We start from the raw sequence: 27,914 nt of genomic DNA, 5'->3' as shown, positions 1-27,914 counted from the left end.
GGCACGACAAAACCAAAACGTTTTGCGCGCATTCGCCATTCGTGTCGATTACCAGCCGGCCGCCGTCGTATTGCTTAATTGGCAAAACAATTTCCTTTGTCGTATCAAGTTGACATACTTCTTGTGATGCGTCATTGTGGCAACGGTGAGTATGCGGTTGTCATTGTAACGAGAGGCCCACTTTTTTTTTCGACACGTGGGTGCGGTCGTCCGGTTGTTATCGAACAGATCACATCGTGCGTCGTAGCGCCGTTCAATCTGGAGGCTCGAGTAGCCGATCGCGTGACCTCGTCATTCGTAAAGTGCCGGAAAGACATGCGGACGATGCGGATCATTCGCCTTGGGAACAAATGCCGTTTTGGGACAAAAAGAAAGATGGAGGGAAAAAAAAAACATTCAATGTGACATAAACAAGCGCTTTATTTGTATGGAATGATGAAGACGAAGAAAAAGTAAAATCGTCCAAATCTCTTTGAACGAGTCCAATGTCACCTGTTATACAACACAAAGAGGAAGCAGTGCTACGCTAGCAAATTTTCATAAATTAACATTGGAATCTAAGCTAAGAAGCTTGGGAAGCTAACTTTTGACGTCGTTTTCAACAGCTTACTCAGCAGCTAATAGTTTAAAAGGTGACATTGGAAGCCAACCAACAGTAACAATGAAACGTCAAAGTTGAAAGTTAACTTTGGAAGCTAAAACCGAAAGCTAACACGGGCGGTAACGTTGGACGCTCGCTCACATTGGAACCATACCTTCTGGGGTTGACTTCAGACGCTAAGACTGGAAGGTAACGCTGGACGCTAAAATTAGAGACAAGTTAGAAAGTTACTTTCAGAAGCTAACATGAGAAACTAACGGCGCTAACCGGCGTTGGTCTTCCTTCACTCAAAGGGTAGAGGTAATGAAGGTCACTCCAGAAGTTAACTTTGGACGCTAACGTGAGCAAGAAGTAGTCGACCAAAGAACGATCACGTGACGATGCAAGGAAGGAAGCAGGGAACACAGATTGTAAACATATTTGGGGGTCGCGGTCAATGCGTCAAACAGTGATGTCGTGATGAAGTGCGGCTGCTTCAGGCTGCTTTGTGACCACGTCGTGAAAACAAGAAGTGACGCGTTACAGAGCATTGTTACGACGGGGCTCGTGTGTTGTGGTTTTTTTTCATTTGTTTTAGGGACCAACACCTTTGAGGCCGTGCCGGTCGCGTGCTAACTTTGGTTGACAGGAAGTGCAAGTTTTTGCATCATAAACTTTGTCTCGGTTCGTCTCAGAAATGAGCTCGATTAGCACAACGGGAGGCAGGAAGACAACGGGAGCCAGGAAGACAACGGTCTGCGTCTCGTTATTAGGAATCCCACCGGAGCTCTGGATTGGCAACATGTTAAGCCCAGTCGCTGCAAAATGATTGGAGCGAGCACATTTCACTGCTTCCAGTAGGCATGGCAAAAGAAGTATCTGCCATATAGCGGCTGTCTGACTGTTAAACTGCAGCCAATAATATCGCAGCGGGGTGCATCCCGCCAAGAGCTCCTGTGGTGTGGCGTGGCGTGGCGTTCATAAGAACGCTTCTCCGTTACGTGACGAAGGTCCGAATACACCAAGACGGCAGCGACAGTGAAATAAGAAACACATCTATTCTTCTTTTCGGTCAATTGTTTCACTATCCTCCAACGACTGATTGTCATCAACGTTGCTTGCCTTTCAGTAAACGTTTTTAGTACAATTGAATTCATGAGCTGCATCCATTTCCAATTTGAGGCACTAAATCGATTGTTTGTCGAGCCATCTTCATAGGGAACGTCGGCCTTTAGCTCATCTGCCAAATCAGACGATACGTTACACCGCTAGCTTGCTAAGGGGACCACTGCTTGAACAAACCTTGAGCCAAGTTGCTAATTTCACAAAGGTTCAAGTGGGTGTGGGAAAGAGTTGATGTTCTTCAGTCAGTCAGCCAGCCAGCTAGCACAGTGCCATGTCATTCGAGTTAGCAGAGAAGAGAATCAGCGCTTTAGAGGCTCATGGGCTGATTCAAATGCCACATTACCAACACAGAGTATTTGGAGGCACTGGGGCACAATTCCGGGAAGTCCTTTTCCTCTCCTTCCATTGTGAAGGACATTCCAAAACAATGACAGGAAGGAAGCTCACAGGTCTAAACGTGTTTTCATAAGGTCAAAAGGCCCTTTTCTCTACTGTGTGTTCAGTCGTTCAAATATTCCTTTGAGTGTAGGCACAAAATGTATTGTTTGGCAAGCCGCGCCAATGACAACTGTCTTGACGGCCACGTTAGTCGCTTCAGCTAAACCAAACGGTACAGCGCTAGCGTGTTAAGCCTTCAGAAAATGGATGGATGGATGGATGGATGGATGGATGGATGGATGTTAACTCAAACGATAAAGGACGGTGCTAGCCGTCCAATCGGATGACTCTGCTTGCACCAAGCGTTAGCCATGTTGCTGGCCATGAGGGGGAGTTAACCAATGGTGAGAAGTGACGAGGTGGAGCTTACATAAAAGGAAGTGGCCATGTTATGTGACCTACATTATCACTAACACTACGACATGCACGTCTTTCGTACTGTATACTTATGTACGTATGTATATGTTCATATCTACACATCTCCAGGCAAGCCACGCCCCCTGATACTAAGTGCTCGTGTAGGACCGCGCCTCTTTGAGAGCGGCCAATGATGGAGGGCCACGCCCCTTCAAGATGATCTGGCAAACACCAACAAGAAAATACACCAAAAAATCCCAAAGTGAAATCAAATATGGAAAAAAACAACAACATGTTTTTAAAACTATGCTAAAAATCACCTAAGTGAAATCAAATATGTTCATACATGTCAATAAAAACATCGTTTTAAAAATACAGTCAGTCCTCGCTCTTGGCAGCAAAGACCTGCCAAACACATAGAACTGGCAAACTGTAGAGTTCCCCCCCCCCCCAAAATCTGTTTTTTATATATTAATAGAGTGAAGATGAATATTATTGTCATCATAATTGCTTTGATTCATACAGCGCTTTCCAAGGGACCCGATGATGCTTCAAAATTATTGGACAAAAGATTTTTGGGGACATTTCCACAAACAATTTTGACCCAAAAAAAACCAACAACTATATATTCCTGAATATTATAATACTTTCAGAAAAGACATGACTTAATTTTCAGGGAAATGTTTTGGGGGGAAAGTGCGGTACGTTAAATTTGATGCATGTTTAAAAAAAATCCTACAAAAGCCACATATTTCTGATATGGCGGTGGGGTGGGGGTGGGGGGGGAAACGCATTTCCTGTAAAACCTGGACAAAAGGAAAATTTGGATTTGTGTGTTGGTTGCTGTAATGTAAAAAGGTTGCACAAGTGAGCTATTTATAGCTATTGATGTACTTAAGTACTCCATCAAGGTACTCTGGTTGGTAAGATACTGTGAATGGCGAGGACTGACTGGAGGCTAAAAGTTGAAATTCCAAAAGATGTTTGGAGAAGTGAAAGATGTGCTTGTTTGGCAAATGACTTTGTGAAAGTCCAACCAAGCGGAAACTTTTAAAGGGATCAACACCATCAACAAGTACTCGTCATCATTATTCCTCAATAATAACAACAATAATAATAATAGTCCCTTTTGTCTTTGCACATCCTGTTTTAGAGTCCAATGGTGCCAGCGGACTTACTGGAGAAAAAAACAAAACAAAAAAACAGTTTCGAGCTCCCAAACATTGCACTTTTCCTCTCATCTCTTCATTCTTCTAATAAAAGGAGATTTCATATTCCAAATATTTCATATTGAATAAGAGGAGGAGGAAGAGGCGAGCGAGGTCACGTGAAAAACTGCAATGACTCAACAAGCCCCGCCCACTCTCAGCTCCTTCCAGGAAATAGCCCCCCATCCTCGGGCATAGTCACGTGCGCATCGAGCACCAGCGAGTCAACAAGCCCCATCCGGTCTCGGCTCCTACCAGAAAGTTGACCCTCGGGGGGGGCGGAGTCTATTGCGGGGCGTTAGCTGGTGATAAGAACCCTCCCCTCAATGATGCTCTTCCCACATCTGGCGTGAGAAGGAGGCGGAGGAAGAGGAGGAGGTGGCACCGCAACCGCGGATGGGACAGACGGAACCTCTCAAGGCGTCGGGGCCAGGGTCGTGATCCTCGGCCACGCCGACAGTCAGGCGCCGGTGGGCGGAGTCAGGCACGGAAGGGCGGGGGCACGGAAGGGCGGGGGCACGTCAAGGCGGACGGGTCCAGGGGCGGGAGACCGACCGGGAGAAGCCTACGGAGTCTTTATCCCAGGTACCACTGAAAATAACAAAACACATGCGGTCAGCGTCACGTGGTCAGCGTCACATCCCCACGAAGGAGTCCGTTTTCAAGTCGTCGCACTCGTCCCTTTCTTGCCCCATTCCGGTCCGCTCGGAGTTGCATTCCGATGACTTTGGAGCGACCGAAGGTTTTTGCCTTTTTTCGAAAAGTCCCAGCCGGCGACTCGTCCCTTTTAGAGCCATCTGAATCACGGACGTGCTTGTGTATTGATCAACACGCAAGTTTGTCTTGACGATGTCTGGTCGCTGGGGGCGACCAGACGGCCCAGGACGTGAGCGGCATCGCCAAGGCAACCGTATCGCCACCCCCACCCTGCATCCCCTTAATCTTTACATTCATCACACGCTCGCAAACACACACACACGTCATTTAGAAAATGCATTCTGGAATAAAGTGCAAGTAAAAGTTTGTAATAAAGGGCGTGTGTTTTGCAGGCTTTGTCTGCACACGGCTAGTGATTGACTGTGTGTGTGTGTGTGTGTGTGTGCGTGTGCGTGTTTGCGCGTGACAGAGGAGAAGAAGAGTGGAAGGTTAGTTTTTAATCAATGCAACTTGCTGACGTCGGGACTTTTCTTCCTGGCTCTGCACTGCAGAGTGTCCTTAAAACACACTCCCCCTGAGTGTGCGTGTGTGAGCGAGCGAGCGAGCGAGCGTGTGAGTCTGTACGTAGCCATAGTGGGGAGTTGAGGATGCTCATCCAAACAAGTCAAGATGATGACATGAAGGAGCTTTGTGACCCTTTGTCATTAAAATAGCAAGCCAATGGAAAGCGCATTATTGTGTGTACTGTGTGTGTACTGTGTGTGTGTATTGCATCCTACACACGAGTGTAATGCGTCCGACACACAAACATACCCAAGATGATGTGGTCATTCAACGTGGATGCCACAGCTCTCAACACACACATACACACACACACACACACAGAAGCCTTAACTCAGGCTAAGTTGCAGGTAACAGCAAGCCAGATTGGTTTCTTTTGCCAAATGTGTGGGTTTTTCAAATCTTTTGCAAAGCGAGCGCAGTGGCATCTGCCCGTCCGAAACGTCGTCATGCGCTCGCTCGCTCGCTGGCTCGGTGCGCATGTCTTTGTGTGCTTTTGTTGGCTCGTTGGAATGCACTCCCTCCTCCCTCCCTCCCTCCATCTTTGTCAGCCAGCCCTGCTCCCACACAAAGTAGGGGCCCATCTTCCCCCAAACACACGCACAGACGGCCCAGTGTCACCCACAGTGTTTACTGCCCAATCCCAAGAAAGAACCAGCTAACCGACAAACACCGAGCCAGCGCCATACGCTCACACTCACAAATTTGTTAACAAACTCTATTTAACCCTAAGACAAATGCTAACCCTGATACACACACACACACACACACACACGTGAGCGATGGCTGCTGCTGTTAGCACGTTAGCATCAGGGCAGGGGGCACGTGGACATTCACCTGCGGCTGTTGCGGGATGTTGAAGGCGGGGTCTCGCGGCCCCACGCTAACAAATCGCTGAGCAGGAGAACCGGCGGGCGGGGCCGAGTATGCTGAGGAGCACACGGAAAACATCCAAAGTCACTTTCGGGCGACTTTTCAATGGATGCGACCGATGCCGAATGCAAAGACTATGGCCGAGCATCGGCTTCACACTTCGCATCCAGTGTGTGCGTGCGTGTTAGCGGGGCGACTCACTGGGCGGCGGCGGCGAGTTACCCCCGTCCTCGGCCGAAGAGGTGGCGGGCGGCTTGGCGTCAACGGGCAGCGGGACGGGACGGGCCATCGGTGGCGGTGGAGGGGGAGGCAGCATGGGCGTGGGCAGGAAGGGATTGTGGACTTTTCCCTGGGAGCTACCATTAGGCTGAGAGGGGAGAGAAGGGGTGGGTGGGGCAGAGGAGGGGTTAATCATAGTCATGACTGGCCTCATAAATAACAAGTGCCTGAGTGTATTGGCTGTCTGGACGCGCACATGGACGGACACCAACAATCCGCCCTCCCTCCCTCGTGTGGAAAAAGTGTGTGTGTGTGTGTGTGTGGGTGCGTTTCATTAGGTGAGAGTCTGTGTGTGTGTGTGTGTGTGTGTGTTTGCGCCGAGCCGCGCCTTACATTGAGCAAGCCCACCTGTCCGGCCGCCTGAGCCGAGTCAGGACACACCAGCTGCACAAAGTCCTTGAGGGGGTCCTGCGGGTGGTACCTGATGGCGGCGTGCGAGAAGTAGGAGGCGGGCTGTTGCAGGATGGGCGACGACGAGAAGTGCAGGCCGGAGGGCGGCGCGTGCGGGCTGGCTGCAGACATGGCGACAGACGGACACACGTCAGCGCAACGCCGGGTCAGGCGTGGCGAGTCACCGTGCTCGGCTTTTTGCGGGGGGTCGTCGGGATTCGCTCTGCTTTGCTGAGCCGTGATATGGCTTCACTGGCTCCTCCTACTCTCTGAGCGTTGGGCGCAAAGAGGAGCATTGGCAGGAAGTCCCTCACAACTTCCTTTACTGCTTCCCATTACTTTCGGCCCGAACGCCCGGGGTTGGTCAGATGGCCGGCCAACTTTGGCCCCACCCACCCACGCAGGCGAGCGAGCGAGCGAGCGACCGACGAGAGAAAAGAAGAAGACGAGCCTGGCGTGATGCAAATGCGCACGCAGCCGCCCGACCACAACGTCATTTGCATTCTTCCGATGGGGCAGGGCGGCGGATTGAGGAGCTTTGCGGTGAGGAAGGAAGGAGCGGAGGAAAGAAAGGAAAGAAGGGAGGGAGGGAGGGGCAGGGAAGCGGCAGGGAAACGAGAAGAAACAGGAAGCACGTGAGGGCGCAGATGGCGGCGCCCATTTACCTTGTCGGGAGATGAAGGAGCTAGCTAGCGAGCCGCGTAGCTTATATCCTGCGTGAGCAAACCAAAAGCACATGAAGAAGAAGAAGAAGAAGGAGAGGAAGACGATAGGAGAAGCAGCATGAACATTCCTCTCAACAACAGGTTACGCAAGTTGGCACGGGTGTGTGCGCTTGTTGCCACGGCGACTCTACCTGGCTCCTCATGCCAGCTGCCAGCCTGGCTGCTGCTGCCCGGCGAGCGGCCCTGAGCGGGATAGTACGAGTCCTCGCCGGGACTGTCGGCCTCCTCCTCCATGCATTTGATGCGCTTGGCCGAGCTGAACGCACGCACGCACGCAATCACACACACACACACACACACACACACACAGGCCGCTGTTATGTCTTTGCACTTGTATCCCGTCAGGTGCGCTGGCCCTTTTCAAAAGGAGCACACTTTGGGGCCAGAAATGTCAGAGTCTGACAAGGCATGTTTTTGCCCAATCTTGCTTGGTGTTGCTTTGGTAGCTTGCGTGATACGCAACAACGCTACGCGTAAGCACGCCCCGACAAGCTGTACCTGGACGAGGAGGAGGTGCTGGGGAGGGGCCTCCTCATGGCGCCAGGGCTCACACTGTAGTAGGACGAGCTGTCCAGGTCGGCCAGCGAGAAATTTGGACCCGTGCCGGCGGCGATGGGAGCTGACACAAACAAACGCGTACGCGCGTACGCACGTACACACACACACACACACACACACACACACACACACACACACACACACACACACACACACACACACACACACACACACACACACACACACACACACACACACACAGTTTAGCTTTAGACAACTATAGAGGAAATAAAAAAGGTTGTTTGATTGCAAAGCTGCTAAAGAGAAACAACAATGGGGTTGAAACCTCCATATCCGTCCAGACCCGGACCTCTAGACCAGGGGTCCCCATCCCCGGTCCATGGGTCACTTGGTACCAGGCCGCCAAGCCGCACAAGAAAAAAAAATAAAAATAAAAAAATAAATATATATATATATATATATATATATTTTTTTTCATATAAAGTTATTTATATAAAGGCCAGTCGGCAAAAATATTTCTGACGTGTAACCGGTCCGTGGTGCAAAAAAGGTTGGGGACCACTGCTCTGGAATAGCCATCCAACCCCCCCCCCCCCACCCCTCCACGACCCCCGCTCCGCTTTATTGACAGAGAGCAGGCTAGTGTGATGATAGAAAGGAGGAGGAGTCCTGACAAGACCTGCTGGCTACGCAACACATTTCTGCACACCTCAGCACTGTCCATCGATCACGCGCACGCACGTACACGCGCACGTGCTCGTTGGCTTGGCAGTTTGATGTGCATGCGTGAAATGTTGGCTTTGGATGAGAATAAATGTCAAAGTGGAAGTCTGCTTCTGTGCAGAACGTGCAAAAAGAGGAAGGAGGGAAGGAGGAAAGAGGAATGACTGAAGCAAGGAAGGAAGGAAGGAAGGAAGGAGTTTGTGTCATAAGGGGATGAACTCAACCTGAGGCAGTCCAAAGCGCCAACTTGGTGACTTGCCTTCCAGTGTGATTTCCTTGATGTCAACTTAAGTGCTGTTGTCTAATCAGATATATGAATTCCCGCTTAGGCAGTTTGAGTCCATGCTCCTCCTCTCCTCTCCTCTCCTCTCCTCTCCTCTCCTCTCCTCTCCTCTCCTCTCCTCTCCTCTCCTCTCCTCTCCTCTCCTCTCCTCTCCTCTCCTCTCCTCTCCTCTCCTCTCCTCTCCTCTCCTCTCCTCTCCTCTCCTCTCCTCTCCTCTCCTCTCCTCTCCTCTCCTCTCCTCTCCTCTCCTCTCCTCTCCTCTCCTCTCCTCTCCTCTCCTCTCCTCTCCTCTCCTCTCCTCTCCTCTCCTCTCCTCTCCTCTCCTCTCCTCTCCTCTCCTCTCCTCTGCATGACGACGCGTAAGTCAAGGTGGCGCGCCCGGTCACTCAAGTAACCAATCACGCTAAGTAGACTACATCACTGGCCCCGCCCCCACCCCCTCTGCGCCTCTTTAATAGAATATTGATTCACACGCACACTCTACGGGGGAGCCCGCTGAAGGGTTGCGTCATGGCCAAGTGAGGCCAAGGTCACCTGACGCTCGCTCTCGGTTGTCCGGCCGCCGTTTGGCCCTTCAGCCACGTCTGCTTCTTCTCTCCCTTGACTGCACCTGCGCATACGCACGGCCCGTATTCGCGCGGCCCGTATACGCGCGGCCCGTACACGCGCGGCCTGTACACGCACGGCCCGTACACGCACGGCCCGTACACGCACGGCCCGTACACGCACGGCCCGTACACGCACGGCCCGTACACGCACGGCCCGTACACGCTTCCCTCCACGGGAATGGAGAAGCGATTTCCCGGCAGCCGCGTCTCTGCAAATGTGCTGACCCGTGCGCCACAGTCACTCTTGAGACCCACTTTTTCAGGTGTGAATACAAACAGGGTATATCGGAACCAACAGCACAAATATGCAGAGCAGCGCGTAGGACTCGCACGTTTTCCTCCATTTTCAGGTCTAGTCATTGCTGAACAATGGGAGCACCGATCGCCACAAGCGTGGGTGTGTTTACAAAATATACTTTGCTTGCAAAATGTACAGTCTGAATAGGAACTGCGGCAAATAAAAAAAAAATGAAGTCCGCTTTTGGTTCGGACCAAACAAGCGGCTTTTCTGGTCTGAATATGTCACACACGGGCACTCGCACCAAAGTTGTGTCACATGACACAACCCAGAACAGCGTTTGCTACGACAACTCGGGTGTGACCTTTCTAACGTCGTCAGAAACGAGAGAGAGGGCGAGCGTGAGAGAGACAGAGAGCGACTGCGTTTGCCTTACTTTGAGAGACTCGCACAAGTTCGGAAACAGTAAACACTCCCGGGGTGACAAAACTCTCCTGGAAACCCAGATGACCTGAAACACACACGACAACGATTCCAGCGGTTAGATTGGTCCAGTCGATTGCCGAAAGATGGCAACTAGCTGTTGAGCACATTTTATGTGCTAACACGTTCACGTCTCGAGGTACGTGGGACGGAAAAAAGAAAACCGAGCGCTCGAGTCATATAACATTGCTCGGTCAATGGCAATATACGGAAGCGGCACATTTCAAAAGCTGGTTGCTGGTCGACATGGCCTAAGGGGGAGTCAGTGGCTTTGAAGATGCCCACCAAATTTGGAAGACCGAGTCACGAGCACCAAGTAGCAGCGTCAGCGCCATCTAGCTTAGCTTCACGATGCAAGTCATGGTGGCGCCATTTCAAAATATGCACGTCACTCCAGCTCAGGCTTCGGCCGCATCTTTTTGTCTTTGGCTCTCGTCTCTGTAGCGGCGCGTCGGGCTGGGCCGGGCCGGGCCGGGCTGGGCCGGGCCGGGCCGGGCCGGGCCGTCTCCTCAAAGTTGACTTGAGTCTTGTCTGAGTTTACGCTGAGCAAATTTCTAAGTCGGACGAGGAGCCGGCCCAGGTCACACGAGTCAGGTCGCCCGCCCGCCCGCCCGCCTTTCCCACGTGCCCTGGGGGATGCCACGAAGTCACGTGCTGGCATCCACTCACCGTTCTCCGTCTGCTCTTTGATGTCGGACTCGCCGACCCGGTTTGGGCTCTCTGACTGGCCGCCCTCTGCAAGCACGACAACCACACACGCACGTGTTAGTCAGGAGCGAGCCAAAACAAAAAGCATCAGAAGACTGATGACAACCGAATGAGGTGTGTGTGTACACATCAACAAGCCAAGAGGGAAATCAATGGAGTGAGGTCTTGACAAGGATTTTGTGGACAGTTTTTTTTTTTTTTCCCTGTCAGACTTCCTTTCCCATAAGTTCCCGCGTGACCAGCCGGCTGTGGCCTCGGCTGTGAAAACAAACGCAACCCCTCCCTCCCTCCCTCCCGCCGGCCGGCCCGCTATCGATCCCCACCGCAGGCGGCTTTTAATCAAGTGAGCGCGCGGAGCGCACAAATTAGGCCACGCACGGTAGCGGGCTCGACACGCCCGTCGATCAGAATGGGGGCCCCGCCTCCGGCTTGCCGACTTCCCGTGAGCACATTTGCAAATTGCTATTTGCAGATAGGCGTGCGGCCACGGCAGAAGAACCGCTATCGGGTGGGTCATGGGAGGAAATGTCCGGGACGCACGTCACACATAGCCGGGAGGAGATCGCCAAAAGTCCGCTTGCGCTCGGATGAGAACTTTTTGAGACGCCTTCTATGCAGGTTGCGCCAGTCGACCGACGCCTTTGACTTTGCTACAGGGCCAAAGGAAGAGTCGGCACATTTCTCACTCACGCAAAGCATCATCTTGATCCTCGGCATTTGTGCGATAAGACACAACATCTCCTAAAAATAAATCACAGCGGCCAATTTGACGCCACTGACCGACCATTTTGTGGCAGCTGGGTTTTTTACATACACTTCACACACGCAGTCAAATGACATTTGCGTACCAATCCACGTTGGATTTCTGAACACTCGCATTCTTGTGTGTGTGTGTGGGGGGGAGACGTGCGTTACTGAGGCCTCTTTCAGCGTCTTAAATCATTGACAACCATTTTGAAGCTTGTGTTTGTTTCCTTGAAGTGGTTGCCATCTTGTACCTTCTGCCAGAACACACAGAAGATGCACACGCACGCACGTCCCCATAGGATGGTGAGAAAGTCGGGGAGCCGCGACTTTCCCGCCACTGGTGATTGCCAACGAGGAGTCTAAAGTGCAAATGAGCCAATAGCCATTGATCGGCTGGAGTTGACCCCAAAGATCGCACCCGATCGCACGGCAAGATGCTCAGTTCTTGACCGAGACGGATGCGGAAAGAAATGCGAGACTAGCGTTCGGACTCCCAAAAGACGAACGAGTCGCAACGAACAATTGCGACAACGAATTTGGAGAAGACACAAGCCATTCGCAATTGAGGTAGGTAGGTCTGAATGGCTGGCGGTGTACAAAGACGGACGGGAGCAAAAGAATCCTCGTGTTTTTTGGGCCTGTAGAACAAGCAAAGTTTAGAGATGTAGTGGGAAAACGCTGACGCGGGATCCAAGCGGGCGCGCGTGAGGGCGGGAGCAGAGCGCGCGCGCGCGTCCGCTGGGCGGAGCCCCATTGATGAACGTGCGCATCGATCGCTCGCCGCTTCACTTTCCATAATTATAGCCACTCCCTAATGGGGCAAGTGCGCAACCCTCCCATCCTCGGCCTTTGTGCGTACGTCGCCATTGCGTTTGGAACAGGATGCTAATTGTATTGTTTAACTTCACCTCCAGGTATATTCAGCCATAAATCCCACGGTATTTACAAACTCACACTCGGAGAAAAAAAAAAAATACGGGATCGCTGAGCGTTATTTGTCCACGAATGAAGTCGCTGGACATTGTTGGCACGTCGTGCTTCCTGTTGGACCGACCCCCATGCTGGACACGCAGGATTCTTGTCGCAGTGCTGGGGGGGGGGCAGTAGTCAGGGGGCTCGTAAAGTGTCGATGATGATGTGCTGCATCATGAGATAAGAGCTGCATGGGGGGAGAGTCAGAGGTGGTGGGCGGGGCCGGCCCTCATTGACATTGGCGCGCCGCAGTGACTCAGCCCGGCCGGCGGGCTAGCAGAGACCGTGGCCGCCTGAAGAAGATGGAAGCCAGCGCGCAGCTGGCTCGTGTCTGATCAACCGTGCCTCTTAGGACCTCGAAGGTGGCAACAAGGCGCCAATGTTTTCTGTCATCCTGTAATTGACTGCCAATCAAATAAAATGATCCATTCTACATTTTCATTTCAAAAAAGGCTCGGCCCAGGAAATAACGACATGCGGGCAGGTCAATAAGAAGGAACGCATCTATTCTGACAAAGTCAGCCATTGCGCTTGGTTGAAAGCCTTGAAGGCCAACAAGCTGCCGCCGCCGCCGCCGCTGTTGCTGGCGCTGCTACCGACCGGCCGACCGACACTGCTGCCTGCCTGCGCTGCTGTCTGCAGCAGATGCTGCCGGCGCCGCTGCCGCCAGCGCCGGCCGCTGCTACCGCCGCTGCTGCATTCACGCGCCCAAAGTGGGCGACATCCCAACATACGCAATTGATCTGGAGACAACAGCCCTGCCCCGGCCGGCTATTTTGGCTTCCTGTCCACAGACGTGGCCACCCGCTGTGGGAACATTGATCTGAACGGAAAACCGTGACACACAAAATGGACCGCTCGAGCACGAGCACGCACAAGCAGCGGCCCTCTGGCATCTGTGTTAGCCGTTAGCGTCTTCAGAGCAATTAAAGCAATCGATGGAGAGCACCGGCATCTCTTCCGCTGCATCCAAATGATGAACAAACACACAAACACACACACACGGGGAGGGGGGGGGGGAAATCGCTTCATCCTGGTGGCAGAGGGAAGGAAACATGTAACTCACACAGTCTGCTGCGGGCAATGGGACGAGGGTGGGAGTCGATGTCGAGGTAAATAACATTCTCCGATCTGGAGGTTGCTCGGTCCCTGCGTGTCATTACAGGAACCACCACGACTTGTGTGTGTGCGCTTGATAAATTGAAAGTCAATATTGGATGAGTGAAAGTGTCAAAGGCAGTTTTCATCAGTCTTGGGGGGGGGGGCAAATGGAAATAAAAGTCACAAGCGAGTTGGATTACAACGCAAGACAGTCTGCTGAGAAAAAGGAAGCGGACCAAGAGGAGGCCGCACGTGGGAGCGGGGTCATCGGTGGGCCATTGTGCAAGTTCTTCTTTAAGTTCCTGACAAGGACGCAGCAAGGAAGGAAAGCAGACGAGCGAGGAGGGAAGAAGGCAAACCAGCCCCGCCCTGCTAACTAGGCCAAAAGTCCAGACGGACGCACCTTGGCCTTCTTCCCTTAGTTCTTGCTCCCGTCCTCGCATGCCGCGTTCTTCTCCTTTCCCGGCCTTCATCCCGTTTCCGATCGATCCGTCGTCTGACCGTCCTCCGGCGATGATGAAGACAATGACGTTTGAACAACACGGGTTTGTCCATTTCTCGTGAGCCTCGGCGAGCATTGTTGTCCTTTGGCCGGCCAACAGCGACGCATTGTGGGAGACGCTGAAGTCGGCAGTCCTGCCCGCCCCGCTTATCCATCATGTTTACTGGCTGTCGCTTCCTAAATTGTTCATCCGTGGGGGGTGGGGGTGCTTTTTACTTTGACTGGGGGGGGGGGGGGTTCAAGTGTAGCCACCATTGAGCAGAAGTTGAGCTCCTGAAGAATGAAGACTGTTAGCTAACACACACACACACACACCATTCGCGCTGCATCCTTGAAAAGCAGCGCTGACCTGAGGACGGGGAAGGCGGAGCCGAATGAATTGCTCTATCTGCGGACCATTACCAGGAGGAGGAGGAGGAGGACCATTATGACGTGGAGGACCTGTCCTACCTGCGCTGACTCAGCAGCTGCGCTCAGTCCATCCGTCTAATGGACGGAGACCCAATTTAATTAGCGAGAAGACAGAGTTGCGCGCGTGTGTGTGTGCGGGCGGGCGGGCGGGGGACGACCTCTGCTGTCCTTGTGTGGAAGCCCTGTCCATTCGCACCACGTCCGTCTATCTGCTCGCTCGCTTGCTTGCTTGCTTGTCCTACACACGCACGAACACACGCGGAAGTCAAGAGGGTGGGATTCTCAATCGGCCGTCATAACTCTGGCTCCTTTTACGGTGAAGGACGCATGACGGTGCGAGACAACTTTTGAACGTAGGACAGATCCCCCCCAACCAATCGTGAAGAGCTAACATCTGATGAGCCGCCACTGCTCAACAATTGCAAACAGGAAAGACCTCCCCAAAAAGCTTCAGCAATAGGAGACCAATTTGAAATCACCCGCAAGCAAACTAGAGAGTTCAAAGTCCAGTTTGATGGACGTGATTCTTTGGCCTGCCACTAGAGAGAGCCGGCGCGGCCCTCGGACAAGGACGCCGCCATCCTCCGATGACGTAAAAGGTGCTACAAGCCCACAAGGCGACAACTTGCACCATCAGGTCACAGATTCTTCTCCGACATCCTCGCCGCTCCCGACACCTCGGCTGACCCTCGGCCGGCGCGCGTCCCACTTTCAACCCTAAGCCGTTAACCGGCTTTGCGTCACTGTCAGACTCTTTTAGCCTATCCACTTGAGTGAGGAAGCGAGAGGTAACCATTCAAAGCGAGGCTTGGGTTTGTAGCCCACGTGTGAGTGTGTGTTAGCGACGCACAGACACACACGAGCCTTTGACAGACGTTTGCGTACGTGTTGTTTTTTTATGGCAACGACATCGAAACATCCCGTTCGGCGTCCTTCTAGCTAGCCGCTGCGAATGCACGGTTGCCGCATTGACGACAATGGTCCCCACAAACTCAAGATGCAAAGGCGGGTGGACAAAGCCAAGAGGCGCTAGCGCGACAAAACTAACCGGCGTGGACAAAGTAGGCCAGGTAGAGGTCGAGCTCCTTGACAGAGACGCCAATATGGTGCGGCTGGACACAGAGGCCCGGGTTGGCGCAGCGCGGCGACTTGACCAGCCGCTCACCGTCGGTGCTCTCCAGCGGCACACCCTTGAAGAGGATGACCATGACCAGATCCAGGCGCCAGACCTTGTCGGCCTGACGCAGGCAGTCGATGCGGCGCATCTTGCCCTTCTGGTCCGGGTTGGAGAGCACGCAGCACGGCGCCTTCTTGGCTGTCACGCTCAGCACAAAGTCCTCACGGAACTCGGGCCGGATGTCCTTGCGCAGCTTGGCCAGCAGGCGCGAGGCCCACTTCTGCTTCACCTCCGCCTTTTCGCCCAGCAGCTCGTCCTTGACGGCGCGCTCCTCCTCCTTGGACATGCGCTTCTCGTGCTTCTTGAAGTACTTCCGCTTGCGTGCCTGCAGGTTGAACCACGTGTAGGCGAAGGCGCGCACCTGTGGCAGGAGCGCCTCGATGAAGGGGTGGAACTCGTCCTGCGAGGAAGGGAAAAAAGGAAGGAAAAGCATCAGTCGCGTCTCCATAGCTGATGCGGGAGCGCTCGAGGTCGTGCACGCCCCCCACGTGTCCCCGACTCAACTACAGCGCCATCGAGTCTCCTTCCAAAAAGCTCGCCATGAGTTTGCCGATTCAGCAGTTTAGCGGAAAGAAAAACGAGACAATTGCGTTCATAAAAGATGATGCGGCCATCCAAACATACACAAAGGACGCCACTCCAATTGTACAAGGAACTCCACAAACGCAAACGCATGAGTCGTTTTTGTTGCTTCATGTCTTGGCCTCCTCTCACAATTTTTTTTATTTTGATTGATTGATTGATTGATTGATTTATTACGCTCTTGCCACCACCGCATACAGCATTTGTCCCGTGTCAACATCGCTATTTGATTATTCCCAATAATCAACATCAGGAAATCAAAGATGCATTCTTGAGGTTGTCATTTTCAAATGATTATTCATGTTCATAATAATATGAATCATTATTTGAAAAATGTTTGTTGAAATGTGTGTGTGGAAAAAGTGACATCAACAATTTCTTTTCATATTAAGATATCATTTGAATCGAATTTACATCTTTACCCATTGATACGACTTTAAGCAACTAATGTTATGACATTTTTTTGGGGTTCTTTGATCACAAACAATTGATTTGAGGTTGCATTACCTGCTGACATGTTTGGGCATGTACTTCCGCCTTCATCAGAGTGTCACTGCTGTAGTTGTGCCGAAACATGTCGGGTAATGCAACCTCAAATCAATTGTTTGTGATCAAAGAACCAAAAAGAAAAAGTGATTGACAAGGGAAACAAAATGAACTTAGTACAACTCATGTTATTTATGAATGAACGTGTGTGTGCGCGTGCGACTGGGTGCTGTTTAACATACGATAAAAGTGTCAGTCAGTTTGAAAGCTGCATCTGCCTTCAAGTGGATTCTGTCGACTCACATTTATTTCGAATCACAAAAAAAAGTCTCAAAGGGCTTCGCGTGCCTACGTATTCACCTGCACGTGCTTTCACAATTCAAGTTGATCTCAGCACTTTGCAAGTTGATCGAATGAAATCAGTTGAGTTGCATCGAATGATGAATGAACTTTCAATTCCCTCCGACTTGTGGCGGAGTCGTGCGTGTGTGCATGCGTGTGCGCGCGCGCGCGCGCTCGTTGATTTGACCGAAATTGGCCTGACGTACCTGCGTGAGGCAGAGCGGCGAGTACATGACTGGTCCACGTGCACCCGCGCGTCCGTGGCTGCGTGGCCCAGTCCGGCTTCAATAGGCGCGCGTGCGTGCGTGACACGAAACGGACGGACGGACGAACGGGGGGGCGTGGGTCGTGGGGTTCGGGCACGGTGGGGGGTGGAGCCCTCCTGTCGCCCCCCGTCTTCTCACATGTCCGAACACGGATGAACTCTGACCCCGCCTCGGGTTACACGCGCTCGGCGTCCGAGGAGCAACATGTCCCGAGTGCCGTCACAAAAGTCCAAAGTGTGGCAGGGGGGGCCGGGAGGGGGAGGGGTCCCGTCCACGACGACAACGCCGGAGCGGAGCGGAGGACCCGCATGTCATGCGGGGAAGGAAGAGCCTAAGCGGGCGGGCTGGCAGCCGGGAACGCCGCGCCGCGCCGCGCTGCGCTGCCGCTCAGCAGCCGCCAAGACTTCGATCCACCCGCCGTCCGGTGGGCCCCGGCTGGGGTCGGGGGCGCGGTGGCGCAGGAGGGGACGCAGAGCGAATCCTGCCCGCCCGCCCTCCAGCCGCTCCGCTAAGAGCACCGCCGACAACGCAGCTGGATCGGCGCCCGCCCGGACCTGCGCGCTGGCTCGCTCCGACCGGACGAGCTGACTGAAGCTTCCGCGTGCGACTAACCCATCTCACAGACGCGCGTGCGTGCATGCGCGCGGAGGTGCGCGTGCTCCCAGCTTATCGATCTCATGCGGGCCGGCCGGCCAGAGACAGCGCGCGCGCGCTACAGTGTGTGCTGACAGCGAGACTTTGAAGTACTTTACTTCAACTTTGACCTCCAGCATGAGCCACGTCCATTGCGAAAATAGTGAAAAAGGATGGAATGGAGCGCTCCAAATCACAAACGTTGCTCATATTCATGAAAAACCAAAGTACTAATGTGACAAGCTGATGAACCGCTTCCTGTTCACTTGGACATGTGACGTCAGATGTGAGCCGTCCAATCCCGTGCGTTCTTTCTAACCAACTTGATGGATTCAACTCTCTCGTAAACTTCAACGACACCAGCGTCAAGACAAAGTCCAGCAGGAAGGAAGGTCCAGCAGGTCCACGCACGAGAGCGCCAAGAGTCGGATCGTCCGCCTGCACCAACCAACAAGCGGATCAACTGCACGTTTCAGATGTGGGCGCAAATAGAGAATGTCTGCGTGAGCGTCGTCAAGGCAACACGCCGAATTTGGCACATTTCGCCCAAAATAGAGCAAAAACGCAAACTGCATGTGAGCTTGTGTGTCGATAGTTGTATGTGTGTGTGTGGGGGGGCGCAATTGTAGTGGGAGTGTGTGTGTGTGGGGGGGGGGCTCCACCTGCTCCCACTGAGGCGCTGCCAGGTTGGAGCCACGCCAACAGGACCAGCGGGTGGGTCTGAAGCCTTGCCAACACGCAAACAGAAAGGAAGAGCAGAAACAAGAGCTGGCAAGACACTGACGAGGAGAAATAAGGTCATAGAGCAGGAAACCAAAAGTCAATGCACAACAACCAGCTCATCTTCACATACCAATGGAAGCTAACGGCAAACGCTGAGACTTCACACAACATGCATGAACATCCGCTTCATATGTTCGTGCGTGCACACACCTTGCATATCAACCCTGGGCACGCACGCACGCGGGCATGTATGAGCACACTTCTAGGCTGACGCACACACATGCACACACATGCGCACGCACATACACTCACAAACACAAACACACACACACAGACACGTTTACATACGTGAACATAACGGACACATATTCACAAATGTACTCCCTGCCGAGATGTAGTTGCAAATGCGTGTGCCTGCGTGCGTGCGTGCGTGCGTGTATAGCTTCAACAGGAAGCAGTTGCACAGCGCGAGCACTCAACAGATGGCCTGCCTGATGGAGAGGCCAGAAACCTGACCGAATTTTCGTCCTGCTGCCCGTAGACGCCAAGCCGACCGCCACCTCCTCGGCCGAGGGTAACTCACCGCCCCCGCCCAGTGAGTCACACGCACACACACACACACACACACACACACACACACACACAGGAATCAGCTTTGTATTGTCATGGCGATGCAACAAGTGATTTGAATGTTCTGTAGCAAATGAATCGCACTGAAAATTGCCAACTCGTACGTGATCAGTGGCGAACTGTCAATCACTCAGTCAGTGTGACGTTGGATAGCGACCGGTCCAGTTCAACTGGCCCATGCACACATCAGTGCAGTGGAAGGTGAAAGTCAAAAGAAGTGTGGCGAGAGGAGCGAAAGCCTTGCATCAACTTGCATTGTCGGTCCGATGTGTCTCTCTAGCGGCCGTTTGCTCTCATTGCAGCTTCTCACAGGCCACTTTCATAGCGACTTTTCTTTTATTTGTCCGCGAGATACCCAAAGTTTGGATTTTGACCCGACCAACGTCAGCAGTCAAGGTCATGTCTGCTTGCATGAAGACATTTGTCATGGGGTTCGGACTAGGACTTGTTTCCTGCTCATCTAAAGCCGCGTGTGCCCAAGCATCGTCACCTCACACTGACGCCACTGAGGGAAAGTGCAGCTTTTATTTGCTTCTGTAAATGCACCGAAAAAAAAGTGACCCTAACCCTTTGCTTGAAATGTCTTACCTTGCAGTTCACGATTCAAATGGTTCCGTTTCTCTCTCAAAAAAGCGAGTTACAAGTGACAATAAGGCTACAGAGTTCGATGCTGCTGAGCTGTCGGACTTGAGCATGCGAACAGTAGCGCTTTTTGCCATGGGCAAAATGGGCGGGCTGCCCAGGGCGGCGTTTTTTGGTTTTTGGTTTTTTTCAAGTGAGGGTTAGCACGAACCGTCGCCCACCCCAAAAATAATTTGCGCCACAAAGCGGTTTTAGCATTTTTATCACTGTGTGTGTGTGTTTCAAGTTAGTAACGTTCTCGTCGTGACCCATCCTAACATTACACGCCAAAACAGTCCAACCAATTGCTTGTGATCTTGTGGGTGGCAAAAGGATAACTGTGTAGGGAATTGGCAATTTAGCGCCCCCCCTTAGGGTTAATTGACAACTTAGCGCCTACTTCAGCTGCAGACCAGGTGGGTGCCCATGCTTGCTAAGAAGTTGTGCACAGAAACTAAGTGACAAGAGAAAATGCCAGGGAAGGGGGCAATTCACCTGTGAGGGAGGATAAGTGGTGATGAAAAGGGGGGGGGGGGGATCCACTGTATAATGCAACATTATTAGTGGCCTAAAGTCAATCACACCTCAATTTTCCCCCAAAACACACGTCAAGTATATTAAAAATACAGGCCTAAAATTCCTGCACATTCTCTGAGTTGTAATATAAAGCTGTAACGTCACCCCCAGGTTACGTGACATTGGTTTGGTCTCCTCTTCACTTCTGAGTGATGAGACTATCGACTGTTGTTCTTATCCAATGCCAAATAAATGAGATGAACAGTAAAAAAAAGGCCAAAGCATCATTCTTTATTTTTCTAAATGTTTGCTGTCCTCTGCAAATTTTATGCATAGTCTATACACACTGATAACTGTCATTTTCAAAATTGTCCCATTGTTTTTGTGCACTTGAAAAAGTGTTTGCGGTTGTGATTGCAATAGTGAAACTTGTTCAATTGAGAAATGCAATTTTCACTTTCTTGCATCTCTGTGAAATGACTTTTTTTTTTCCACTTGGAAGTAGTCTTGCCCAGGGCGTAATTCAGTTTAGAACCACCACTCCATGTTCCGCGGACAAGCCAACAGTTGTATTTTTGGGCTTTTCTGCCGTTTTCCTCCATCTGGGCTGAAGCACAAGTGAGCTAACTGCTCAGCACGGCTGCAGCCTATCAGGAAAGTGCGGTGTGCGCACACATGAACTTTGACCTGGGGTTAGAGTTCATTGTACCTAAAATATTGACATGCATTATACAACATTATTTTAAAAATGAAATCAGCAATTCTGATTCAGAATTGAAAGCAAAAACAAAACAAAACTGAGCAGTGCTATTTTTAGAACACGCTTGGCGAGCTTTAAGTGGTCCGTGCTTCTCCTTCTCAGTAGGCCACAACATTCTCTTGCTCCTTCTCACAGCTCCTCCTACTCCTCCCCAGACCTGCTTGTCCTCCTCCGACTTTTGTTTCGAGCCACTTAAGCCGTTTCCACCTCATCACGTCGTCTCGTCTCCTCTCCCACATCCGCTCAAACAGAAATCCTGGACAGCGTGTGTGTGTGTGTGTGTGTGTGTGTGTGTGTGTGTGTGTGTGTGTGTGCGCGCGCCTAAATAGAAGATGTAGGTCAGAACTTATTTACACAGAGTTTAATGAGAAGCAGATGGATTCATTCACAGACCCCCCCCCCCCTCTTAGGTCCACCGCTTTTTCCTGGAAAAACCACTCCCTTCTGGCTTCTTGGCCAACCAATGAGCGAGTAACAATGCTAACCTTTAGCACAGCAAACGATGACCGACAAGCAAAGAACGGATGTCAATAGCACAAGAAAGGATGGTCAACTTGTTACAATCCTAACATACAAATGTGCTAACACAGCCGAGTGCTAGTAGCTACGGTATTCGATAACCGAGTCCGCCTCCGCCATGTACGGAATGTGGTTGCCACGTGAGCGAGACAACACGCTTTTGTGCTGCTCTGATCCATCTTGTGCTGGACGGTGCTGCTAGAACTTCAAAGTGATCAAGGATGGTAGAAGAAAATTATGCTATCATTGAATTGTGGGCCTACTCCGACCGAGTGTGAGCGCAGGCCACACAGTCCAACAAACATGCCAACAAGCTGAGTCAAGCACGCCAACAAGCAGTGACGCCGCGGTTGGCGTGACCGACTGCACGGAGACACTGTCTTTGTCTCGGGTCGCTGAGCAGATGCTCCTCGTTAACCCCTTTGGCAGCAGCGTGAGCCGAGATGAACGACACTTTGACCGGTCCCATTGGTTGGCGGGAATTCCAAATAGATCCTTTGAGTCTTCTTTTGTTTACGGCAGCGCGGGAGTAGGAAAAGGAACCCACCAATAAATAAATAGCAGCACTTGCAGCAGGAACTTGAGCCGCTTCCCCCGCGGGCGCCAACATTTTTATTAGCAACAGCAGAGATAGCCAACGAGTAGCCCAGGCCTTCCTTCCTTCCTTCCTTCCTTCCGCAAGTCTTTGATGAAGTCCGGAACCATTCCCAATGAAATAACATGCTGGCAAGCGGCTACGGGCTGGCTTTTAAGCCAGTACAAACGCAGACATCATGCCAACAACACAACGATGGAGAAGAACATTTGCAAAACACACTAGGCGGCTAAGGTTAGAGCTAACTAGTCAGAAAACAAGCCCGTTGGCTTGTGAGCTAAGCCAACGTGGAGCTCGTGACAAACGAGCTCATGAGCAAACACAGGCTAACAAGAATGTCTGCTCCAAAAGAGAGAAGCTAAGTGGGGAATATTGGGGGGGGGGGGGGAGCAGTAGAACAACAGGCCGCTGCTCTCAGCGGACGTACGAGAAGGTTCATGTGTGGAGGTATCCATTGCACCGTCTGAACTGCGTCATCCGACACCACTAAGAAGGAGGACGCCAGCGCGAGTGTGTGTTTGGCTCCGATGCCTTCAAAGACCGCAATAAAAGTGGCGTGTTGTTGATATTTTGGATTCGTAAGTGGCGAATGTCCAAACAGTCCAAGAGTTGTTCCGGCACGTCTAAATCGTAGAAAACTTGAACATGCTGTCGATGTGGTGGTTTCAATCTGGCACCGGAACTTTTTCCATCTTCCATGATTTCATCAATTTGAATGTTTTTTACTCCAACATTGCCCTCCCCATTTTCACGTTTAATTTGGTCAAAAATGACCAAAACATGAACTTTTCTATCATGGCATATAAATGAATTCCACATTGAAACGCAGCTTCTTTTTTTACCTGTGGATTGGTTGTTCAATCTGATCCCCGGCCAAACCTTGACCTCCTAGCAAGTAGCGGGCGAGCCACCCTCCTGCTAAATTGTGAGCTTGTCGCGTGTCGTCGGTGTTACAGCGGTTCCGTGCGAGTCGTACACAAACGGATGGGTTCGTCATCCTAATCGGTCAAACGGCTGCGTGTCCCTAACTGTTTCAATCGAGCTTCCTCTCTCCTCTTTTTCGTCATCGAGAGCCCAAACACATGCTCAATTCAAAGCGGCGCCTCGACAAGAGCGCCCAACGGTGTCTTGCGGGGTAACTTGCCACCTAAGCGCTCAGAAAAGGAGCCCTCTGACTTGGACGAGGCCTGATGAAGTTGGTGACCGAGGAACAAGCTAGTCTGCTAAATTGGAAGCCAATTGAACATCTGGTAAGAAAACCACATCAACCAGATGATGAAATGAGAGACGCCGGTTGCCGTGGGGAGCCCCCTCCGCATCTGCCCCCTCCCTCATGCGTGTCAGGGGATTAAATCGGGGGGGGGGGGGGGGGGCTGTGGTGGATGGAACCTGCTTTTGCATGTGGGTGAGAGTGGGAGCCGTCCTTTGCCAGGTTGGATGCGGCGCCACAGGCCTCTCCAAGGTGACCCCTCAAAAATGAGCATCTGCATCCGGGCCCCGTGACCGCCGTCATTGTGTTTGTGCGAGGTGGGCGTGGCCAGGCACCGTTTTAGAAGCACCCTACTGTAGATAGTCAAGCTAATTAGGATCACCAGATTCGAGCAGCCCCTGCTGACACCAGCCCACCCCCCCAGCGTCAGTGTGCTAGAGGTGAGTGTACATTTGTAAGTCATGTGTTCCCGTGATCGCCCGTCATTAGCCTATGTGTTGTTGTAACATGCGAGCTATTTCGAGGCACGAATGTACGGCAAACGCGAAAAAAACAACAACAAAACATTAGCATTAGCGTAGTCTTATTTTGAAACATAACTTCCTCGCCATCTTATCATCTGCCAGATGTTATCCTCATGCATTAGCATCAATATTAGCATTAGCACGGTGTTATTTTTGGGAGATGAAAGAACCTTTATTGGTCGTCTTTTGTTAACATGTTGTCTCACGCATGTCGCCTCACCAGAGTTGGCACTTCCACTCAATCGGCAAGTAGACGGCGCTGGCTGGCGGGTAAGCTAGCTCCCGGAAGCTTGTTCACCTGTCGATTGAGTGGAAGCTCCAACTGTGGCAAGGCTTTCACCGTCTGGATCTGACACCTCTGTGCATTAGTGGCGCAGCCTTACTCTGGGACCTAAGAAAACCTTTATTCATCGCATGTCTGATCTAATCTCCTAAAACGAGGCAGCGCAGATGCTGATGGAAACATTGACTTCACCGCAGATGTATGACGGCAAACGGCCGGCAGCTTTACGATGCACATTAGGACCACAGTGTAGCTTTGCATCATTAGCATAGCATCGAAGGTCAACGTGTATTTTAGCAATGGAAATATAGCGTAGCAAAGCTAAGCATTGTAGCCCAACTTACAACTTACTCATTTGAACCACGTGAGAGGCTGTTTCAAAATAAAAGCAAACTAACGCTAATTCTACGTGAGGCAAACATCTGGCGGCTAGCTGTCGTCGCTTTGGCAAGATAAGTAGCGGTTTTTGTGTTTCCATTTGTTTGATTGCTTTAATAAGCATTAAAGCATGAAATAGGATTAAAGGGGCAGTTTGCATCTTTCCACAGCTGCTCAGCTTTGATGGAAAAACATTGCGTCAATCATACTTTCAAACATGGTCCGCTATGACCTCACTTTCACCTCGTTGAGATGTTTAGCAAATGTCCAACATAGCACGGTAGCGTCGCTTCATCTCATAATCAAACTAAGCATTGACATCTTATCATAGCAGCATGATTGTCCATCTTGACACTGGAGTCCACCCAAGAGTCATAGAAATAGTTGATTATTTAATAAAATGATGAAATAATTATAACCACCTTTAGGCCCGTTTTCAGATTTAGAACAGAACCACCCATAAGATGTGACAATACGTGTTTGAGGGTGGTTGTCGTGGTGACAGAAAAGGCACGCAACGTGGGGGGTGGCCTGTGGGGGGGGGGGCATGTGAAGGAAGTTGAAGCAGACAGGTTTAATCCCACAATTTCCTGATGGCTAATCTCACGAACGCTAACATAGAGCAGCAAATGCTCCCTTCTTGCCAACAAAGATGTAGGTGCGCACCTTCCAACGAGCTCAAGGCATTTTGAGCGAGCAAACAAACATTTCACCAATAAGCAGGAATGTGCACACACACGCGCACAAACATTGAAGTACAAAAGCGCACACACCTCACACTGCATAATTGCATGCTCACAAATGCACAATTTAGTCTCCACTAAAATAATCAAGTTAAAAAAAGTCCCAATGATCATCGTCACACACACATCTGGGTGTGGTGAAATGTGTCCCCTGCATTTAACCCATCCATCCCCATGTGATTTAGATTCATCCCCTGCCCTGGGGAGAGAGAGGGGAGCAGTGAGCGGCAGCGGGGCCGCGCTCGGGAATCATTTGGTGATCTAACCCCCAATTCCAACCCTTAATGCTGAGTGCCAAGCAGGGAGGCAATGGGTTCCATTTTTATAGTCTGACCCGGTTGGCCGGGGTGTGAAGTCTCAGGGTGGACACTCTACCACTAGGCCACTGATATAATAAATAATGTGATTTTAAAAACTGCACCAATTTAATTTTGCACTCTTGAAGTCGTATTTATAATAATGCTGTCAAAATGTGAAACAACATGAATAACAAAAAGCGATTTTTTTATGCGCACGAGGTAGTGCAACCTCGCAGGCGCCCCGACGCTCCCTGGCCGGAGGTCAGGACAAATGTTCCAAATGGGACGAATGAACAAATATAAAAGAGATGTTGAATAACGTCATACAACACACGCCGATGTCACGATATTTATTATTATTATTATCATCATCATCATTATTATTATTATCATTATCATTATTATTATTATTATTATCATTATTATTATTTAATCATTTTTAAAAGCAGCCGTGTAAAATGAAAAAAATCAAGACAGTTTTCCAACATGTTCATCTTATGTCATTTCAGAGAAATGTTGAGCTCTGATGACAATACTTCCGCAAATTAACAATGATAAAATGATGATGTTGGGAGAGAACATGAACATATTGAGTGAGAAGACTGAAAACAAAATGACAAAATATCAACTGCAAATATAGATTTAAATATATTAATTAATATTTAGATGAAATCAATATATTTGATGTTTGCACAAACTTTAAAAAAGAGGGAGAATTTAAACGCTCACGTGCAATCATTTGTTTCAGTTCATGTCATTTTTAAAATGCTCAAATATCGTTCAAATATATGTGCGACATCTCAGTCAGATAAGCCAGGGGATGTTTGAGGATATTTGTCATTTTCACATGTCCTGACTCTTGTTACAGAGACTGTGATGTACCCGAGTCAAATTCCCTCAAACATGGCCAATCAAAAAAAAAAACTCTTGACTAAATTCCAAACATGAAGACAAATTATTTGCATGACAGTGACGAAAAGTGAAATGCTCGCGTGGAATTCTTTTTCATTCCTACAGGGAAATGGATTAAGTTTACCAAAGGAAAGTGCACGAGCGAGCGGCAATGAAATTAGATTGACTATAATCATGTCAAGATGTTGCTGCATCAAAATAGTCTCTATTAACAGCATCATATATAACATAGAAAACCTTCCAATGTTTTTTAAAAAGAAACAACATCTGAACAAAAGTACAGATGACATTTAATTGACTACAAATGTATCATCAAACCTTTGAATTTTCTTTCAAAAGAAACAATAACATCTCAATAAAAAGTACCAATACAATTTAATTGACGATAAATGTATCATCATCTCAATTTATTTTAAGATGAAAACATCGTTTCATGACTAAAATAACCTCGATTTTCATAAAACACACGCGCGCGCACGCACACACATTATTATTGTCGTTATATTTTGTGTTGTTTTACATCAAAATAAAACAAGTCACGCACTTCTTTGCGGACCCGCACGTTCGCAATGCATACACGCACACACACACACACACACACGCCGCGCACAAATAAACAACTGCACAAACAGTTCTGCAAACTCCAAGGCACTTTTTGTTTGATTTAGTTTTTCAAGAATGAAAAGCCGCGGGTGCGGGTGCGGGTGCGGGTGCGGGTGCGGGTGCGTGCAAATAAATGTGCGTGTACTGACCATCCACCAGGTCCTGGCCGAGATGTCGTAGCACAGCTGCCATTTGACGGAAGCCTCCGCGCCGCTTTTTCCCGCCATGGCGCCGTCAATCAACCTCATGTGTGCGCGCGCTCAGCAGGAAAAGTGATTGACAGCAACGAAGTGATTGACAGGCGGACAGACGGCGGACGGACGGACGGACGTGCCAGCCAGCCAGGAAGACGTTTTAAGAAGAACAAGAGGTAGAAGAGGAAGATGAGGAACATGAAGCCCAGGAAGTAGTCATCGGGCAAGGTGAGACGCGGACACGCCCCCTTCCGCCGAACGCCCTCCCCTCACACACACGCACACACACACACACACACACACACACACACACACACACACACACACATGCACACACGCTCACATCATATGCACACACAAACACATTTCTATACACAACTGTACTTTACATGAATGCAAACCCAAAGTGCAGATACGCTTTTTTATTGCC

The 27,914-nt window shown here is 50.6% G+C and overlaps 1 protein-coding gene across 3 annotated transcripts; it reads right to left on the bottom strand.

Annotated features, from left to right (window-relative positions):
- Positions 1-3: 3 nt before the first annotated feature.
- On the bottom strand, positions 4-27,538 carry nfia (nuclear factor I/A). Of its 3 annotated transcripts, none has more exons than XM_085928790.1 (11): positions 27,440-27,538; positions 15,537-16,065; positions 10,717-10,782; positions 10,001-10,075; positions 7,692-7,812; positions 7,325-7,449; positions 7,134-7,181; positions 6,412-6,590; positions 6,001-6,166; positions 5,764-5,855; positions 4-4,299 (listed from the first exon to the last, which is right to left on the bottom strand). In XM_085928790.1, the coding sequence occupies exons 1-11, from the start codon at positions 27,536-27,538 to the stop codon at positions 4,285-4,287; spliced, it is 1,515 nt and encodes a 504-aa protein (XP_085784916.1). In that variant the 3' UTR covers positions 4-4,284. The 3 variants fall into 3 exon arrangements, with proteins under 3 accessions (XP_085784916.1, XP_085784919.1, XP_085784918.1); XM_085928793.1 differs by lacking the exon at positions 27,440-27,538 and adding an exon at positions 17,282-17,627; XM_085928792.1 differs by lacking the exon at positions 7,134-7,181.
- Positions 27,539-27,914: the final 376 nt, after the last annotated feature.

This window comes from Syngnathus leptorhynchus, chromosome 13 (genome assembly GCF_054491065.1).
Source record: "Syngnathus leptorhynchus isolate UIUO chromosome 13, UIUO_Slep, whole genome shotgun sequence".
NCBI classification, from domain to species: Eukaryota; Metazoa; Chordata; class Actinopteri; order Syngnathiformes; family Syngnathidae; genus Syngnathus; species Syngnathus leptorhynchus.
Note: the sequence above shows the minus strand (reverse complement) of the source record. Positions and strands in the feature narration are given on the sequence as shown.

Excerpts from the sequence above, each read along its gene's own strand:
- nfia (XM_085928790.1), bottom strand. The coding sequence starts at position 27,538 with ATGAGGTTGATTGACGGCGCCATGGCGGGAAAAAGCGGCGCGGAGGCT. Across the intron at positions 7,450-7,691 it reads AGCACCTCCTCCTCGTCCAG|CTCGGCCAAGCGCATCAAAT; the intron begins GTACAGCTTGTC and ends GCGTGCGTTCAG. Across the intron at positions 6,591-7,133 it reads CTCCTTCATCTCCCGACAAG|CCAGCCCGCACGCGCCGCCC; the intron begins GTAAATGGGCGC and ends CCATGTCTGCAG.